This window comes from Mirounga angustirostris, unplaced genomic scaffold, assembly GCF_029215605.1.
Source record: "Mirounga angustirostris isolate CCGP_5_RB_7025 unplaced genomic scaffold, mMirAng1.0.hap1 SCAF_13, whole genome shotgun sequence".
NCBI classification, from domain to species: domain Eukaryota; kingdom Metazoa; phylum Chordata; class Mammalia; order Carnivora; family Phocidae; genus Mirounga; species Mirounga angustirostris.
In genome coordinates, this window is record NW_026991721.1 from 52674783 (window position 1) to 52694188 (window position 19406).

General features: G+C 51.5%; 1 protein-coding gene across 1 annotated transcript in view; it reads right to left on the reverse strand.

Moving 5' to 3' along the window:
* MYO7A (myosin VIIA) overlaps positions 1–19406 on the reverse strand; it is an 82192-nt gene that overhangs the window by 60581 nt on the left and 2205 nt on the right. The window contains exons 2-3 of the mRNA XM_064576878.1: positions 19223–19286; positions 4138–4251 (exon numbers count right to left, since the gene is read on the reverse strand). Coding sequence (XP_064432948.1) covers positions 4138–4251; positions 19223–19240 — 132 coding nt within the window. The 5' untranslated portion in view covers positions 19241–19286. The remainder of the gene's footprint in view (positions 1–4137; positions 4252–19222; positions 19287–19406) is intronic.

A 19406-nucleotide genomic window follows, 5' to 3' on the forward strand; every position in this document is an offset into this window, starting at 1 on the left:
CCTGAGCTCACTAAGCCCCACAGCCCTCTGGGGCCCTCTGCCTGTTCCCAAATGCCAGAACCCTGGGAGCCTCAGGACCAGACAGGAGCTTGACTTTTGGGAACAGGGGAGGCGAAGGGGACCCCACTGCCACCTCCCAGCTCAGGCCCTAAGACTTGGTGGGTAGGTGTGATACACACGACATGTCCTCCCATACCTGCTTCTCCTCCAGGAGAATCTGGGGCACCAGCCCCTCATCTCATCCCATCCCCAATCTAACTGGTCACCCAGTCCTACTCAATCATCCCTCTGAAGGGTTGCTGCTGATTGAGCAGTACCCTCCTCACCAACCTCAAGCCCCTACCCTGATCCAGACCACCATCTCTCACCTGGCCCCCTGGCCCTTGCTGTTCTCCAGCTATCCTCCAGCTCTCCCCTGCAGTCCCAACCCCCCTGGGAGTTTCTTCAAGCACCTGTCTGATCCAGCACTCTGGGGCTTAGAGCCCTTCCTTGCTCCCCCCACACTTCAGCCTGGCATGCAAAGGCCAACCTGATTTTGGCCACAGGGACTTTGGGCCTTCGTTCCAGCAGTCCCCTGTACTTCCGAGCCAGGGAAGGTTGGTCTCCACTTCCCCAAACACCTCTGTGGCCTTGCTCGTGCTCTTCCCTTTACTTTCTTTCCACTCAGGCTTTGAGGCCCAGCTCAAAGATTTCCCAGTTTCTAAAGCCTTTGCCAACCATGCTGCCCACCCTCACGTGCTCCATGGCCCCATCCCCCCGCCTTCACCACGGGAATGTGTCAGGGCCTCCTCTGGGCCCCCACATTGCCTGGGTCTCCCATGGCAAGGCAGTGGTCACACTGGGCTGCCATTGCCTGAACACGGTTCTGACCTCCCAATGTGCCCCAAGGCTGGGGACTCATGGCGGCTAGACTCCGTGTCTTCTGGATCCTTGGTCCACAGTGCCTCAGACAGGGGCCACACACAAATGGTGTGGCAGGGAATCTGATGGGACAGATGGCTAGCTGGTGGCTACTGGGGACCAGTTCAGAATTAGAAGCATAAGTCCTAGTCCCTTTTTCCCGCCCTCTCACTTCACCTGAGAAAACAGGATCAGAGTAGGATGGTGGCCTGCACCAGGCCCTCAGAGGGAGCAGGGACAGGGCCAGCCAGAGCCCACAACTCCAACTGCCCTGGCATTTCATGGCACCTTCTGGGCCAGGAGCACTTGAGTCCAGCTCAGGCCCTCACACAGCCCTCCCTGAGGCATGAATGGGCTGGATGGGGAGATCAAAGAACCCGCCTGGACTTTCCAGTCCTGAGTGGAACATTCCTCTCTCCCATTTTATCCTATTTCTTGATAAACGTTGATCCAGTTGGAAAATTCCCTCTGCCTGGTCCCTGCTCATGGACTCAGTGCTACGCTCCAGTGCGGGCTGGAGGGAAGAGGATGCCTGGGCAGGCTGTCTGCCTTCCCCCTCGACCCCAGCCTCTGGTCCCCATAGTCCCTCCCCCAGCAATTCAGCACAGAGTTGAGAGACAGCTCAGCCACCACGCCACCCTGTAGCCCTGTGCACACCACTTGGCTTCCCTGAGCCTCCATGACCTCATCTATGCAATGGGAATTAGAGTAACAGTCCCTTCTTCTTGGGGACTTTGAGGGGATTAATTGAGACACTAAAGGCCAACCTTTGTTTCACTCCCACCACGTCTAAAAGCACTGGTGCCTGGTAATTGCTTAACCAGGGCTGGGTATTATTACTCTAATGCTTTCTGGTTTTACAGAGATCTATGTTCTCGTTTGTTCCTCATAACATCCCAAAACAGAATGACCAGTCCCCATTTAATGAGGAGTCACACTCAAGTGATCAAGTGGATCACCCCGTTACATGGCAGAACCAAGCCTCTCCCCACCCCTTTCCTGCACAGAAGGACTCCCAACAGACGTCAGCACCTCTCAGGCCAATGTCCACAGGCATCTACAGCATAGACCAAAGTGTAACCAGGGCTCTGAAGGAATGCCGGAGAGAGAGAGAGGGAGAACATGGCCAACCCCAGGGACTGGGGACACTTTTGGAAAAGAGGAGCTGGCCTGGTGCTGAGTTTGGAGAGACATGAACTGCATGCTCTGTAGAGGAGGGGAGGGAGGGGTGCCTTTGGCAAGGGGAACAGCCTGGGCAAAGGCAGAATGTTAGGATCCCCTTGAGGATCGTTCATTCATTCATTCATTCATTCATTCAGCAAGGCTCCACAGAGAACCCTCCCTGGATAGATGCCTTGTGAGGTCTCAGGGAAACCAGATGTGACTCGCCTAGTCCCTGCCCTCAAGTTAAGGGAGTCTTGAAAGCCAGAGGGGTCAAAGACAACAGCCTGGAAGGCTGGGATAGGGAGGTGGGAGGAAGGAGAGTGGGACAGCCCCTGAGAGAAGAGGCCAGAAGCCCTGGGCCCAATGCCACTGAAGCAAGCCAGCCACCCTGACCTGCTCCCGGCCACCCAGTCATGTCCCTCCTCGCCTGCAGCCCCCACTCCCAGGGCTTTAGTGGGAGCGGATGGGGAGGGGAGCTCTGGGATCCAGTGACATAGTTACAGGACACCATCTGACATGCAACATGACCCAGGTGAAACGTAAGCCTGCAGGCAGTCCCAGGGCCCCACCCTAGGCGCTACAGTCGGGTTTGTGGGCCTGTCTGGGCTGCCAGCTGAACCCGTGCCCCCTTCTCAGGCTGCAACCTCACAGAGGCTTCCTAGAAGGTCCTAGAACAGAGCCTCCAGAAAGACCTGCAGGCACTTTGGTTCTCAAGCCCAGGGGACAGAGCATGGCTCAACAGAATCTGAGCGCCAGAGCAGCCACTGAAATATGGGGTGAGGAAACACTACACAGAGACCAGAGGTCCTGGGTGCTAATCCCAGCACCATCACTTACTAGCTGTGTGACCAGGCCTGGTGGTCCCTCCCTGTCCCAGCTTCCCCTTGGGGAACAGAGCATTTGCCTCTCACGGATGCTGTGAGGACCCAAGACAGAGCTTGGGTCAAAGGGCTTTGCAGACCCCATGGGGGTGGCCCTGAAGGCTGTAGGAACAACAGTGATGCCCCTACCCCCTCTATGGCCGGAGCCTGACCTCCAGGCCCCTGAACCCTGCCCTTGCCCCCCAGTGGAGCCCTCTGCTCCCTGTCACTGCACCCTCTTTTGCCCCCAACATTCTAGGACCCCAAGACAGAAACTTGGTTCTATCTCTGTATTCCCCAGCACTAGGTACAGCACCAGGCACAACGCAAATGATGGTGGGACTGAATCTCCCTGCATCCCTCATGTCCCTGCTAAGCTAGGACTCTGTTCCCAGGACCACGCCCCCACGTCCCCTTGCTATGGACACATGTGCTTCCCCTCTGGGCCCTCCTCCAGACTACCCGCTTTCTCCAGGGCACGACCCTGACCTCATACTTTTCTGTCCCTCCTCATGCCCACTACCCACACAACTTACACCTCTTGTGTCCCTCTGCTTCAGGGTCACAAGAAATAAAGGGTTAATCTATTAGATGGATTTCCAGGGCAGTGCCAAGGTAAGCAATGAACTCCTAGGACGCCATAATCCAAGAGAGCAAGACTACGGGCATTTTTAGTCTAACTCTCTTTACTGAGGTATTCTCTACAGGGGCCCCAACATATGGGTCAATAACCCGATGAGATAGTTACTATGATCCCCACTTTACAGAAGAGAAAACTGAGGCTTGGAAGGGAAGGAGACTTGAATGTTGCAGAACTAATACATGGGCAGGATGGGATTTGAATCCAGTCTGTCTGATTCAAAGCACCCCTGTGCCTGAGGAGCTCCCAGCCTGGTGCTGCCCCCTGCCCGCCACCATACATGTGCACGTGCCCCCCCTGCCCCCCGCCACATACACACCCATCCCTAACACTAGGCAGAATGCACTGAGTGCTTATGGAAATAGAACCCAGCAGCCTGGGCAGAAGGGGAGGCACCCTCTCGCTGGGGCAGTGGGAAAGCTCCATGGAAGATGGGGTGTCTGAGAGGTAGAAGCAGGGGCATGAGTACTGCCTCCACCCCCCTCAGGTTACTGCCCGGTCCCTGCCTTGGGGGACCTGTCAGCCTCGGTCTTCCCAAAGGCCCAGGGGCATGGGAGGTAGGGGGCTACTCACATTGCCTTCATCGTCCACCACCTGGATCTGCCCCGAGTCACAGAGCTTCACCACTGCTCCGATGGGCACGTCGAACTCCTGCCCAGATCTCAGGTCCATCCAGACATAGTCCCCCTGTGGGCAAGAGAGAATCCCAGGCCAAGTGAGCAGGGAGGGGGATCCTGTGCCCCCACCCTCCTACCACCAGAGGTTCCTGTGCCAACCACAGGAGAGGGAAGAAAGAGCTGGAAGCCATCTGGTGCCAGGCCCTGAGTCTGGCACTGATCCAAGGTCCTCAATCCCTCCTCTGTAACAGCTCTTACTGCCCCCATTTCACAGATAGGTAAGTAGAGGCTCAGAGAGGGGGGAGAGCCAAGACCACACAGCTGGGCAGCTTCACACCCAGGCCTATCCAGCACCCAGCTCTCCCCAAGGCTCTACACCTCATACACAGACAGCAAATCCGTCAAGGTTCAGGCAGAAACCCAAGCCACCCAAACCACTTTGCCTCTGTCCTAAAGGAGCCATCTCCACAGGATACCCAGTCTCCATCACCTCCGGGGGCAAGTCTCAGAGTCATAGGTGTGGGCTCCTGGCAGCGACACTGCTCTGTGCTGGGCCCTGCAATCCGAGCCCCCCCACACTGCCTCCTGACTTGCGGGGAGAGCCCCAACCTTGAGGGGGAGGGTGTCACACTGTGTCCCTTGCTCTTACTACATACCCAGTAAGGCGCATGGAAGCCAAACCCCAAACCCAGAGTCAGAGAAATGGACTTCGAACAAATGCTTTCAGCACAGATGCATTCCACAAACACGTACAGAGCACCTACTGAATACAAGGCATTGATTGATCTAAATGCTGAAGATCCAGCAGTGACCACGGCGTCTACATCCCAGCTGGGAGGAGACAGAAAGCAAATAACTGAGCAAATCCGTTCCCGCGATCGCTGCAGAGGACGGTGAAGGGCCCAGGCACACGGATGGTGGAGAACGCCTGAACCGACAGCAGCCCTCACAGGGCTGGGCAAGACCCAGCGCCGCAGACGCTCACTGGCCTGCAGGTACAAGTTGGATTGTATCCTAATCCTGACAGGCGTATTCCCCCGGAGGGTGAGAGAACACCGGCATCTTAACAAAATGAGAACTTACCACGTGGCAGTTAGAGACAGAGCAGCTGACAAAAGAGAGGACAGTGAGGCCGCCCCACGGGAACGGCCCCGTGGAAACCACTCTGGGCGGCATGTCAGGAGCCGGGGTTCCGGGCTTGTCCAGGCTGGGCCTTGGACAGGTCGCTGCCTGACTCGAGCCTCAGTTTCCACAGGTGTCTGAGGGGTGGGCTCCGTGAGCCCCAGGGCCAGCTCCTCACTGCCTCAGCCTCCCCCTGCTCCCATCAGAAGCAACTCTCTTTTGGCCCCAACTACCACTTCGTGGGAGGTTCCGCATGTCAGAGACTGGCTGGTTCCAAACGCAAGCTTTCTCCCAGAAAACGCAGGGAGAACTGGAGAGCCTCTGGGGACAGCGCCTATGTTCCGCGAGCACCTGCGCTGTGCTCCCGTGAGGCGGCCCGTGTGACCCTGCTCTCCCAAACCCAAACTGCGCTTCCTGACACGCCCCGCAGCCACGCGGAGCTCCAGGCCACAGGCCACCGGACACGGCCTGCTCATGCTGCTCATCTCCACCTGCCGGCTTCCCCGCCCCCCTTTCCACAGAGAGAACGCCTGGCCGGCCGTCCAGCTCCTCCGGCCCCGCCCCACCTCCCCACCTTCTCCCTCCTCCTCCCCAACTGCTGGAGAGTCCGTTCAGGCATCCAGCACGTATTTATGGAGAACCCACTGTGGACCAGTCCCGTTCCCGCTCTGGGGACAGAGCCATGAACAGATGGGAAAGGCAGAGTGGAGGGGAGGGCGTGGGGCGACCACGGGCAGGTACCAGGTCACGCAAGGCCCTGTAACCATGGACAGAGGTTGGACCTCCTTTTAAGTATGACAAAAAGCCATTGGAAGGTTTTAAGCAGGAGAATGCCATGATGAATTTACCTTTTCAAAAGCTCACTCTGGCTGCTGTGTAGAGAATGGGGGCACCCCCCCCCCCCAGTCTCCAGGGCCCCTGAGCTTGCCCCTTTCAGCCAGCACCACGCGGAGTGACCACCATCTGTGCAACCTCTCACCACTAGCATGCAGCCCCCCCCCAACCCCCCGAGGACAGGGCTGGGTCTGAGTCTCAGCTGGGACTCCCCAGAGTCAAACAGAGTCTAACACAGAAAAACAGAATTTGTCTCTCGATGAGAGAGAGTGTGTGTATGTGTGTGTGTGTGTGTGTGTGTCTGTGTAAGAAACAGAGCATGTGACAGAGGGTGTGTGAGGAAGAATGAGAGAGAAAGAGCCAGAGCCAGAGCCAGACACTAACTGCTGGAGGCCAGGCTGGCCGGGACATTGTTTCATGCTAACTCCCAATACACCCACAACGAGCCAGGTAGCAAGTCAGATGCTTCCCTGTGATTCACTATCTCACTGACAGCCCTTAGGCAGAGGGTTCTATTTCTACTTCATCTCCTCAAAGAGGTCAAGAAACCTGCCCAAATTCACCCAGCTGTTTTATAGTAAAACCAGGAATGAAGCCCAAATCTGACAAACTTGAAATCCAGTGCTCTTTCCTGCCATCTCTCTGAACCCAGTCCTGTGAGCAAAACAGGAAACACTGATAGGACCCTAGGCCTTACATGGCTTGTGGGCCAAAGGGCATGCTGGGAGCCTCAGCGGAGGGCAGAGCTGGAGGGCAAGGGTCTCTCTGAGTCACCTATAACCCCTGACCCGGCGCAGAGCCTGGCACACAGAAAATGCATCCCACTCAGGGAACAGAGGATAACCAAAATTAAAGACCTCATGTGATCAGGAACTGGGTGCTCAGAGCAGCTGAGCAGGGAGCTCAGAGCCTACAGAAACAAAGTGACTAGAACTCTCCTAATCAAGGACAGTCGTGAGGAGGGCAGTGACTTAACTCTTCCTCTGCTCTGGGTCTCAACTTGAGGAAAAATACTAAAATGGCAGCTAAGTGGCCTCAGGGAAAATTCTGAGGCCTGAGAACTTCTGAGGGGAGAAGTTCCCATGGTCCCGGGCTAAGTTCTTGGGGCATCAGAATACAGGTGGGTTGGAAGTCTTCATTTTTACAGATGAGGAAACTGAGGCCCAAAGAGACAAAGGAACCTGGCCACAGCCACTCATCAAATTGGTGACTGATAAAACTGTGAGCACCTGCAGGGCAGAGCCTGAACCAAAAACAGAGTGGGTTGAGAGTCCTGGCTGGGTGAGAGAAGGAAGATGGAAAAGAACAGGAAACTTTTTTGTGGGGCAGGAAGACGGAGAGGAAAGAAGTACTGGGCCCCAGGTCTTACCCCACCGGCCCCTCCCATTCCCAGACTCCAGGCACTCATGCCCGCATCTGGCCCCATTTGCAACCATTCCACTGTGAAGGGTGCCCCACTAGAGACTTCACCTTGAATTGAAAATCCCATTTGTGACATGATGGACGCCTCCGTATGGCCATGTGACATGGGGCCAGTTCCAGCTTCTCTGCTGTCACATGCGTGGCTAGAGCAGAGGGTCTCCCAGTCCCAGAGTGATGATTTCTCAGAATGAATCTATCTAAAAGTTCTCAAAAGTACCCGGAAACCTCCCAGGGAAGCTGGACACACCCACAGTGAACACACAGTTAAGAAATCTTAACTGTCTGCCTTCGGCTCAGGTCATGATCGATCCTGGGGTCCTGGGATCGAGTCCCACATTGGGCTCCTTGCTCAGCAGGGAGCCCGCTTCTTCCTCTGCCTGCGCTCTCCCTGTTTGTGCGTGTGTGCTCCCTCGCTCTCTGACAAATAAAATCTTGAAAAAGGAGAGCAATCTTGGTTCGGGTTCCAGTTCTTCCACTAATACTGTGTGACTCTGGGTAAGTCTTTCAGTCTCTCTGGGCCTCGGTGTTCACAGTGTTCACCCACTCAGAGTCAGGGCATAGGAAGGTGAGAGACCCCACAAACGCATGTTGGCCTTGATGTCCACCCACCTGCACTCCCAGGTGTGCAACCCAGTGTGGGATGAACACTAACTTCCAACAGGGCCTTGGCCCTTTATGCCTCTTCCGTTCTCTGGGGCAGAGTCTAGCTAGGGCTCAGTCCCTGTTTGTGGGATGAAAACGAATCCATCTCAGGACTTGTTTCCCCCTCTCATCCTCATAATCACTCTGGGACACTGGTTTTATTAGCCCCATTTTCACAGGTGGGAAAGATGAACCAACCAACTTGCCAAGGGCACCTGTGAGCACGGAAGTCTCCAGTTGCTAACCTTAGGTGGTAGAGGGGACCTACCACCGTGCTCTCCTGCGGTGGGCCAGCCAGACCAGAAGTGTCTCCCGAGTCACCTTGGAGCACCTGGAGGTGCTCCCTGCTCTGGACCCCGGAGAACTGGGGAAGCCCCTTCTGGGACCTGGCCCATCCACCTTGGGTGAACGCAAAAGCTCCAGGCACAAGGAGGGGCAGCCGGGGCCAAGTTCACGCTGGGAATCAGGGATGGTACGCCCCACCAGAGGGCCCTGTCCGCGTGCACCCTAGTGCTCTGCGACCACCACCCGCCCAGTTCTCTCCAGGCGGGGAAACGGAGGCCTGCGGAGGGCTTCCCGGGGTGCCCTCCCCACCCCGCGCAGGCCTCACCGGCAGGACCGCATAACTCTTCAACGAGGGGTTCAGGCTGCGCACCAGCGCCCACTTGACTCGCTGCTTGGCGCGGACCTCGGCGGGGTCGGCGGGGTCGGCAGGGGGCTCCATGGCACGGAAGGTCTGGCGGCGGCTCCGGCGGCGGCAGGGCTCGGGCTCCCTAATTCACTTAATCCCATGCGCGCCGCCGCCGGGGAACCCTAAACCCGGCCATCTGCCGCGGGCCCATGGCAACGGCGGCTTAGGTGACGCCCGCGGGCGGACCGGGGAGGGGGCGCCGGCGCTGCCCTGGCCCTCTCCCATCTGCGCGGGACCCCCACCACCTGATCGTGGGGATCCCCGGCCGGCTTCAGCCAGACCACAGCTTGCGGGGCCCCGGGAACCGAGCTGCGGGCCTCAGCGCAAACCAGGCACCTGGAACCTCACCTGGACTGCAGTTTTGGAGAAAAATCTGTGTGTTCTCTATGGAAAGAAACCTGGGGATGTTATGAAGGGGAACGCAATAAACTTGATGAATTTTTGAGACTGAAGGGAAGGTGCCTGAAAGACCCTTCTAGCTCCCTGCTACCTCTAGAAAGCCATGGCAGGTAAACATCTTCAGGGGCTCGGGGAAACTGGAGCGAGGAAGTTTCTGAACAGTCCGTGTCTGGTCCTCCTCATCCAGCCTTGAGGCTAGCCAGCTGGTAATCTCCAGCATGCAGAGGAAGCACGGAGGCCTGGGGGAGGGTGCCTTCTGGTTCTCCAGGACAGTGGACAACAAGCTGGGCTCCTGTGTCCGGGCAGCCACGCAGGACTGGGCACCTGGCTTGGGTCCACGCTGGGCCATGGGCCACAGTGGCCATCATCCTATCCAGAATGCACAGGCCCTGTGACTCTCCTCCCACTCTCTTCTCCCCTCTCCCTACTTAGGTTTTCTTCTTCCCCTCTCCCTCACTCTCGTCTCTCTTCAAGGCCTATTGTTTCCATATTTGGCCCTTGGCATTGTCTGGAATCCTGGAGGCCTAATTGGTCCCACAAAAACAAGCCAACCACTATGGGAAGTAGGGGGAATGATAGGAAGGAGACAGTGATGCCTCACACAGAACTCAGAGCTGCCCCACTGGACCTGGGCTTCCTTCCACCCCAACCCCCTATCCCAGCCTCAGGGACCCAGCACTCTGCTACCTGGCACCAGCCGACTGACCCACAGCCATTCCCACCTACTTCCTGTGCCTTCTCAGGGACCCTGCTCTCGGGAGGGGTCCTTCTCCCAGCCAAGCACAGAATAAGCACACCCACCCCTGCCCACCCACCCACCCACGGGTGTCCATGGGAACAGAGGAAGGTGCTGGGGGTGGGCTTCCAGGCATCCTTCCATTTGTCCATTTAACCAGACCTGTGACCAACCTTCACAGGCTCAGACTAAAGTTTAGGGGATACCATCCTCAGAGCTCCCAGCCTGGGGATGCACAGACCCAGACCCAGAGAGGCCAGTACCACCAGATGAGGGATGGATTAGTCCTGGAGAGACAGGACAGCATGGCCACTAAGCCGTTGGACTCGGGACCCAGACAGCTTAGGTTTAATCCTGCTAGGTCACTCAAGCTGTGTAAGCTTGGGCAAGCTCCTCAACCTGCCTGTGCCTTTGTTTCCGCATCTGTGGGATGACAAGATAACAGTACTGCAGGGGTTGCCTGTGAGAATTAAACAGGTTTACGTGTGTAACTCACTCAGATCCGTGCCTGTTAGGACAAATGGCCCTGTGAGTGTTGGTTAGTGTTAACTGAGCAAGTCATGTTAGGGGCGACACCTGGATATTGTGATTATTTTCGGCAGACAGGAGAGGGAAGGGCACTCCCGAGGAGAGAACAGCAAAGCACAGAGAAGCAGAGGTAGGAAGGAAGAGATGGTAAAACAGGTCTGGTGGATGGAGACAGGCCCTCTCAGGGAGACCCGGGCAAGTACTGACTGAGACCCACTGCTCAACCCCATGCACCCAGGCCACCCGGAGCCAAAGCCTGGGAAGAGGCCCCTTCCCTGTGGCCAGCAAGCACCCCAGGTCTGGGTGGCAAGTCTCATGCCCCTGTGACCCACTCTGGTGTCACCACATCCTCCCCCAGAACCAGGGCTCACTGCTGCTCCAGCCTCATCCTTTGCTGCCTTGAACACACAGGACAGAGTCTCCCTCTCTTCACCTTTGCTTCTGTGAGCCCTCTACCAGGAATGCTTCACCCCACTATCTTCTTCTTTGCCCCCACCCAGCCACCAGGGCTCCACAGAGCCACGTGCCACCTGTTCTCCACACACACACACACACACACACACACACACACACACACACACACACCCCACTGCTTCTTTTCTGTACTTCATTGGTGCCTCACACAAACTCATGGTACTGCCCTCACCCCACCCCACCACCATCCAGTCCAATTCTGGCCAGATGGGGAGACTGAGGTTCAGAGGGGGTGAAGAGACTTGCCCAAGGATACATACTGAGTTGGGACAAAAGCTTTCATTTAGTAACTGTGCCAACTGTCATGAGCAAGGGATGTCAAGGAAGACGACAAAGAAGGAAACTCAAGAACTCATCCCTTTACAGAAACACTAAAAAATATGGCAAAAACTGTCAAAATCACCTGTACCAGAACTCTAGAAAATAATCAAATATTTATAGTAACCAATGGAACATTTAATAAAGAGAAAGGTGATTGAACCCCAGCAGGAGAGCTTTGTGGTGTTTTAACCTACCCCCCCACACCCCTGTCTTGTGGCAATCTTGAAGATGTAGGCCCACGTCCCTGGTGTGGATTCTTGGGGCCAGAAGCAGAACAGAACTTTTAACAAAGAATTATGGTTGTTTTAACCTGTCTGGAAGCTTCCCTTTAGGGAAGCTAAAGGGAATATCCTTTAGGGAATAATAGAAAGGGCTTGCCTTTATTTCCCTAACTTGGAACTCCCCCAGGGTGGAGGAGCAACTAGGGAGGGCTCTGGTCAAAAGCATTCAAAGACAGATGAACTACCCACTGCCATCTGGGGAAAAAAATAATCAGCTGGAAAAACAATAGACACTCCAAAGCCTAGAGGAAAGCCAGGAGAATATGGGTTTTGAAAAACTCCTGCATATACTAGGGAATCTAGAAAACCTCATAAATGCCCAGGAATGGAAGAATGTTCAGAAAAAGCCCAAGAACACCCTAAGCGCTCACCTTCAACTGGCCCTCAAGCTCCATGTAGACAGGAAGTGAAGGCTAAGGCAGGGTTGTAAATGGCCTGAGCATTGAAAGCATGCCCCAACACACACACACACACACACACACACACACACACAGCCCAGCTGCAGGACTTAAGAGTTTTTTTGTTTTGTTTTTGGTTCTAGGGGTTTTCAAAAGTTCAGTGACCACACACAGCAAAGAAGACAGTCTTCATAAAGATAGTTTAGAAATGTCACTAAACAAAACTACAACTCACAAGAAGCAACAACAACAAACCAGAGAGAGTGAGCTATCCAGAGTTATCATATTATATTTAATGTCCAGTTTAAAAAAAAGTCCAGTTTTCAACAAAAAATTATGAGGCATGCAAAGAAACAAGTATGGCCCATTCATAGGTAAAAAGAAATTAATAGAAACTTACCCTGAGGAAGCTCAGACATTGGACATTGGACTTTATAGACAAAGATTTTTATCAACTACCTTAAATATAGTCAAAGAATGGAAGGAAACCGGAACATCTCACCAAATAGTACAAATAAAAGGATAGAAATTATTACAAGTGATCAAATAGAATGTTATGAGTTGGAAAATACAATAACCAATATGAAAAATTCACTAGAGGCATTCAATAGCAAATTTGAACAGGCAGAAAGAAAAATCAGCAAACTTGAAGATAGGTTAATTGAGATTATCTAGTCTGAGGAATAGGAAGGAAAAAAAAAAAAGAATTAGGAAAAGTGAGCAGAACCTAAGAAACCTATGAGACATCAAGTGGACCAACATATGCATAAGGGAAATCCCAAAGGAGAAGAGAAGAGAAAGGGGCAGAAAGGATATTTGAAGAAATAATGGTCAGAAACTTCCCAAACTTGATGAAAGATACAAATCTTCATATCCAAATAGCTCAATAAATTCCAAGTAGGATGAACTCAAAAAGATCCACATTGAGTCTTAGCCATAACATCAGACAACAGTCTTAGCCATAACAATCAGACAACAAAAATAACAAAATAAAAGGCATCCAAATTGGTAAGGAAGAAGTAAAATTATCACACTTTGCAGATGACATGATACTATATATAGAAAACCCCAAAGACTCCACCAAAAAACTACTAAAACTGATAAATGAATTCAGTAAGGTCACAGGATACAAAAATCAATATACAGAAATCCATTGCATTTCTATACACCAATAATGAAGCAGCAGAAAGAGAAATTAAGAAAAAAAAAATCCCATTTACAATTGCACCCAAAATAATAAAATACCTAAGAACAAACTTAACCAAGGAGGTGAAAGGTCTGTGCTCTGAAAACTATAAAACACTGATGAAAGAAATTAAAGACAATGCAAAGAAATGGAAAGATATTCCATGTTCATGGATTGAAAGAACAAATACTGTTAAAATATATTATCCAAAGCAATCTACACTTTTGATGTAATTCCTATCAAAATACCAATAGCATTTTTCACAGAGCTAGAACAAACAATCCTAAAATTTGTCTGGAACCACAAAAGATCCCACTAGCCAAAGCAATTTTGAAAAAGAAAAACAAAACTGCAGGCATCATAATTCCAGACTTTAAATTATATTACAAAGCTGCAGTGACCAAAACAGTACGGTAGTGGCACAAAAATAGACACATAGATCAATAAAACAGAATAGAAAGTCCAGAAATAAACCCATAATTATATGGTCAATTAATCTTTGACAAAGGCAGAAAGAATATGAAATGGGAAAAAGATGGTCTCTTGAACAAATGGTATTGGGAAAACTAGACAGCTACATGTAAATGAATGAAACTGGACCACTTTCTTACACGACACACAAAAATAAACTCAAAACGGATTAAGAATCTAAATGTAATGGGGTGACTGCATGGCTCAGTTGATTAAGCGGCTGCCTTGGGCTTAGGTCGTGATCCTGGGGTCCTGCTTTTGAGCCCCTATTCGGGCTCCCTGCTCAGAGGGGAGTCTGCTTCTCCCTCTGCCCCTACCCCCACTTGTGCGCACTCTTGCTCTCTCTGTCTCTCAAATAAATAAAATCTTTCAAAAAAAAAAGAACCTAAATGTAAGACCTGAAACCACAAAAATCCTAGAAGAGAACCCAAGCAGTAATTTCTCTGACATCAGTTGTAGCAACATCTTCCTAGTCTCCTGAGGCAAGGTAAAAGTAAAAAAGTAAAAAAGCAAAAGTAAACTATTGAGACTTCATCAAAATAAAAAGCTTCTGCACAGCAAAGGGGAAAAAAGATCCACATTGAGACACATTAAAATCAAACTATCAAAAGACAAAGTAAAGATAGACTCGTATACAAAGCATCTTCAATATGAGTAATAGCTGATTTCTCATCAGAAATCATGGAGGCCAGAAGGCAGTGAGAGGATATGTTTAAAATACTGAAAGGGGAAAAAAAAAATCAGACCAGAATTAAATATCTGGCAACAACCAACAAAACTAAAAGACAACCTACTGAATGGAAGAAGATATTTGCAAATGACATATCCAGTGTAGGGTTAGTATCCAAAATATATAAAGAACTGATACAACTCAACACACACACACAAAAAACAAATAATCCAATTTAAAAATGCACAGAAGACATGAACAGACATTTGTCTAAAGAAGACCCACAGATGGGGTGCCTGGGTGGCTCAGATGGTTAAGCGTCTGCCTTCGGCTCGGGTCATGATCCCAGGGTCCTGGGATCAAGCCCCACATCGGGCTCCTGGCTCGGCGGGGAGCCTGCTTCTCCCTCTCCCTCTGCCTCTCTCCCTGCTCATGTTCTCTCTCTCTCTCTGTATCTCTGTGTCTCAAATGAATAAATAAAAAATTTAAAATAAAAAAAAAAAAAAGAAGACCCACAGATGGCCAACAGACACATGAAAAGATGCTCAACATCACTCATCATCAGGGAAATACAAATCAAAGCCACAGTGAGATACCACCTCACACCTGTCAGAATGATGAATAAGAAACAGCAGCTGTTGGCCAGGAAGTGGAGAAAAAGGAACCCTCGCGAACTGTTGGTGGGAATGCAAACTGGTGCAGCCACTGTTGAAAACAGTATGGAGGTTCCACAAAAAGTTAAAAACAGAACTACCCTATGATCCAGTAATCACACTACTGGGTATTTACACAAAGAATACAAAAACACTAGGGCGCCTGGGTGGCTCAGTTGGTTAAGCGACTGCCTTCGGCTCAGGTCATGATCCTGGAGTCCCGGGATCGAGTCCCGCATCGGGCTCCCTGCTCAGCGGGGAGTCTGCTTCTCCCTCTGACCCTCCCCCATCTCATGCTCTCTCTCTCTCTCATTCTCCTCTCAAATAAATAAATAAATAAAATCTTTAAAAAAAAAAAAAGAATACAAAAACACTAATTCAAAGGGCTACATGCACCCCTATGTTTATTGCAGTATTATTTACAATGGCCAAACTATGGAAGCAGCCTAAGTGTCCATCAACAGATGAGTGGATAAAGAAGATGTGGTATATACACACACAATGGAATATTACTCAGCCATGAAAAGGAAGGAAATCTTGCCATTTGCAACAACATGGATGAATCTAGAGAGTATAATGCTAAGCGAAATAAGTCAGTCAGAGAAAGAAAAATACTGTATGATTTCAGTCATGTGGAATTTAAGAAACAAAACAGATGAACGAAAGGGGAAAAAAGAGACAAACCAAGAAACAGACTCTTAACTATAAAGAAAAAATGGGGAGGGGGAGGGGTGGGTGAAACAGGTGATGGGGATTAAGAGTATACTTATTTTGATGAGCACTGAGTAACTTATGGAACTGTTGAATCACTATATTGCACATCTGAAACTAATATAACACTATGCTAATTACACTGGAAATAAAATTTAAAAGAAGAATGCAGTATCTGGCAAAACCATCCTTCAGAAATGACAAAAAACTAAGACATTCTCAGATAAATGAAAGCTGAGGGATTTTGTCGCTAGTAGACCTGCCTACAAGAAATGCTAAAAGTAGTCTTTCAGGCTGTAATTAAAGGGCACTAGACAGTAATCTAAAGCCATACAAAGAAATAAAGAACTCTGATAAAGGTAATTTTACCAAAAGCATATTTACACAGGCAAAAATAAAAGCCAGCATGATTGTTACTTTGGTTTGTAACTCCTCTTTTTTTTTTAAAATATGATTTAAAAGGCAAATGCAGGGGCACCTGGGTGGCTCAGTCGGTTAAGCGTCTGCCTTCGGCTCAGGTTGTAATCCCAGGGTCTGGCGATCAAGCCCCATGTCATCGGGCTCCCTGCTCAGCAGGAAGTCTTTCTCCCTCTCCCTCTGCCCCTTGTCCCCACTCGTGCTTGCTTGCTCTCTCTCAAATAAATAAAATCTTAAAGATAAAAGGCAAATGCATAAAGCAATAACTATGAATCTATGTTAATGGGCACACCATGTATAAAGATGTAATTTCTGACAATCACAATATAAAAGGGAGAGGGATAGCTGCACAAAAACAGCATTTTTTATGGGTCATCAAAGCTAAGTTGGTATTAACTCCCACTAGATTGTTTTAAATGTAAGATATTAATTGTAAACCCAGGGTAACCACTATATATATATATGCATATATATATATAAATGATAAGGGAATCAAAAGAATACACTGGGGAAAAGATCAATCAAACACAAAAGAAGGCAGTAATAGAGGAATTTGGTGGGGGGAGGGTGGAAAGACATTTAGGAAAACATAGCAAGATGGCAGAAGTCTTTATATGGAAATGAATTGAGCTCTCCAGTTAAAAGGTAGAGGTTGGCCGAATAGGTTAAGGGAAAACAACAACAACAACAACAAACCCAGAATCTAACTATTGGTCAACTACAGGAGACTCACTTTAGATCCAAAGACACAGATGGACTGAAAGTGAAAAGATAGAAAAATATATTTCTATAACCAAAAAAGAGCTGGGGTGGCTAGAATATCAGACAAAGTAGACTTGAGATCATTATAACATTGTTCTAAGAGACAAAGAAGGACATTTTAATAAAAGGGTCAATTCAATTGATGTTATCAACAGCCCACCAATTTATCTTCAAACCTCCCTGTGCTCCTGAATCCGGGCAAAGTACATTCAGTCCCTCCCCTGGGTCCACCACGGAGCCGGAAATCATCTCATACAGAAACACAGCAGCCCTCCCTGAGGTCCTTAAAGCGGGTCATGTGCGCCCCAGATCTGTGGGTTCTTGCAAGCACCGGCTGGCCTTGTAACCTGGGCCAATTCCTCCTCCGGAGACCTCAATCCCCCATCTGTACAGAAGGAGCTCCTGCAACAGCCTCAGCACAATTCCCGGCAACCCCCACCCCCCACCACAGGCAGGGCGGAAGCTCCCCCGACCCCCAGGCTCTGTGCCACCCCACTCCACCCCAGGACTCCTGCCACGACCGTTTCATTCAAGCCACCTCCCACCTTAGTCTGGTAACTACTCCAGGACAGGGAGCAATTTATCTCTGCATCCTTTGTGCCCAGCCTGGTACAGAGAAGGGGCTCAGTGCCAGGCTGCTGGGTGGATGAGTGAGAACGTGGCTGGAGGGGAGGCAGCTTCTGGCACGCCGACTCCACCGTGGGCAGAGCAGGGAGGTTTCCCAAGGGAATAGTGGCCACTTCAAGGCCTGAGGAGAGGGTGGCCAGGAAAATGGGAAGCGAAGTGCTCAGGGCGGGATGTGTCCGAGAACCCAGGGCTTTCAGGGCAGGAAGGAGAAGCAGGAGGGAGGGAGGAGAGAGGCGGGCTCAAGAGGCAGGTAAAAGCAAGAGCACCTTGACTGAACCTTCAGGGCATTTTATCTTCACAACAACAAGCCCAGGAGAGAGGGGTTTTCCCCCCTCATTTTATAGGTGAGGAAACAGAGGCTCAGGAAAGCTGAAAAACATGCCCAAATCTGCCCGTTCACCAAAAATGGAGCCCAAGCTGGAGCCCGGGTGTGTGGGCTCGGCCTGCGGAGCTGCAGAGCTGGCTGGCTCCCCAGAGCTGGGACCTTTCTCAGGAGCAAAGCAGTAATAGAAAGGTACTTTCTGGGTGAAGGGTGGGCGGAATCTGCGTTTCCCTGTGGACACTCTCCCAGCAGAGCCTGCCCACGGGGTGAGGTGGACCAGCGTTCAGAGAGGGCACATGACGGAGAAGCACAGTCAGCCGAAGGCCTGCCTCACAGGCTTCCTGGGGGGAACCCCTTGGAGGCTCTGGGCGGCCCAGGCTGCCCCTCTGGGGGCTATGAATGCCCCCACCCACCCAGCCGTGCCAGCAGCCGAGGCCCTGGCACACAGCAAATGTTCAATGATAGCGACTTTCCTTCTCTTGTTGGCTCTGGCCGTCTCTGCTGGGGCTTTGAACGGGCTGTCAAGCCAAGGGGCTCTAGCGGGCGTCTCCTCCAGGCCTGGGTTGGAAGACTGTCCATTCTGATCCTGCCCTGACTGAAGCCTGCCTTCTCTCGCTCTCGCTCTCTCTCTCTCTCACAGACACACACACACACAGCTGCAGAACAAGGCTGCCCACTGGCCTCTGACGGGCCTGGAGGATGTGAAGCTGCTGGCCAAGCCCCCGTGGCACACACTCCCACCAGGCCGAGGGCTTGGTGCCAAGCTGACCTGGCTCAGGGCCCACATTCCTGGCTCTGGAGACCAGGAGCTCATTAGAGCCTCAGGCTGATCACGGGGAAGGGCTGAGGGTCAGGGGCCACTGTGGCCCTGGGAAGAAAGGGGGGCTAGAGGCCAGCACCTTTCCCATATTACCCCAGATCCAAGCAGGTCATCCCCCACTCTCTGTTCCCGTCAGGCTCAAGGCCCTTCCTGGTCTGGCTTCACTAGACTGACCAACTTCCTATGCCCTGTCCCCAAAGGCTTTCCCACATTCGGGCCTTTGCACCTGCTGTTCTACTTCCTGGAATGCCTGGGGAGTCAGAGATTATGTAAAGAAATAAGTTCTACCCAGTGGGGTGAGTGTATTGAGAAGGGAAGGCCCCAGCAGACACATCAGAGGGAGCAGTTCTAGACTGGGCCTTCGAGAGCAGGGAAAGTTTCGCCGCTAGGTTTTAAAGCATAGATAGGTGGCTTCTAAAAGAAAGTATTGGGGAGGGTGTCCTATGGTTTAACCATAGGGATGAGAGAATGTGGGATGGGGCGGGATGAGCCACGCAACAGGGTTCTTCCTGGCACAGACAGATGAAGACCAGTGGGGTGCGGGGAGCACTCACCTGCTGAAGAATCACCATTGTCCTTCGTCAGATGCTTGTGCCTCCTGCCTGGCCAGATACAGTTCTGTGGGGGGAGAGACCATGTGAAGCCTCTGAGCAGGCCAGCCCCAGCAGCTGGGAGCCTGGCTGGGGTCACCTGGGCTCTCCAAAGCCTCAGCCACTCCTCCCTCTGGGGAACCCTCCC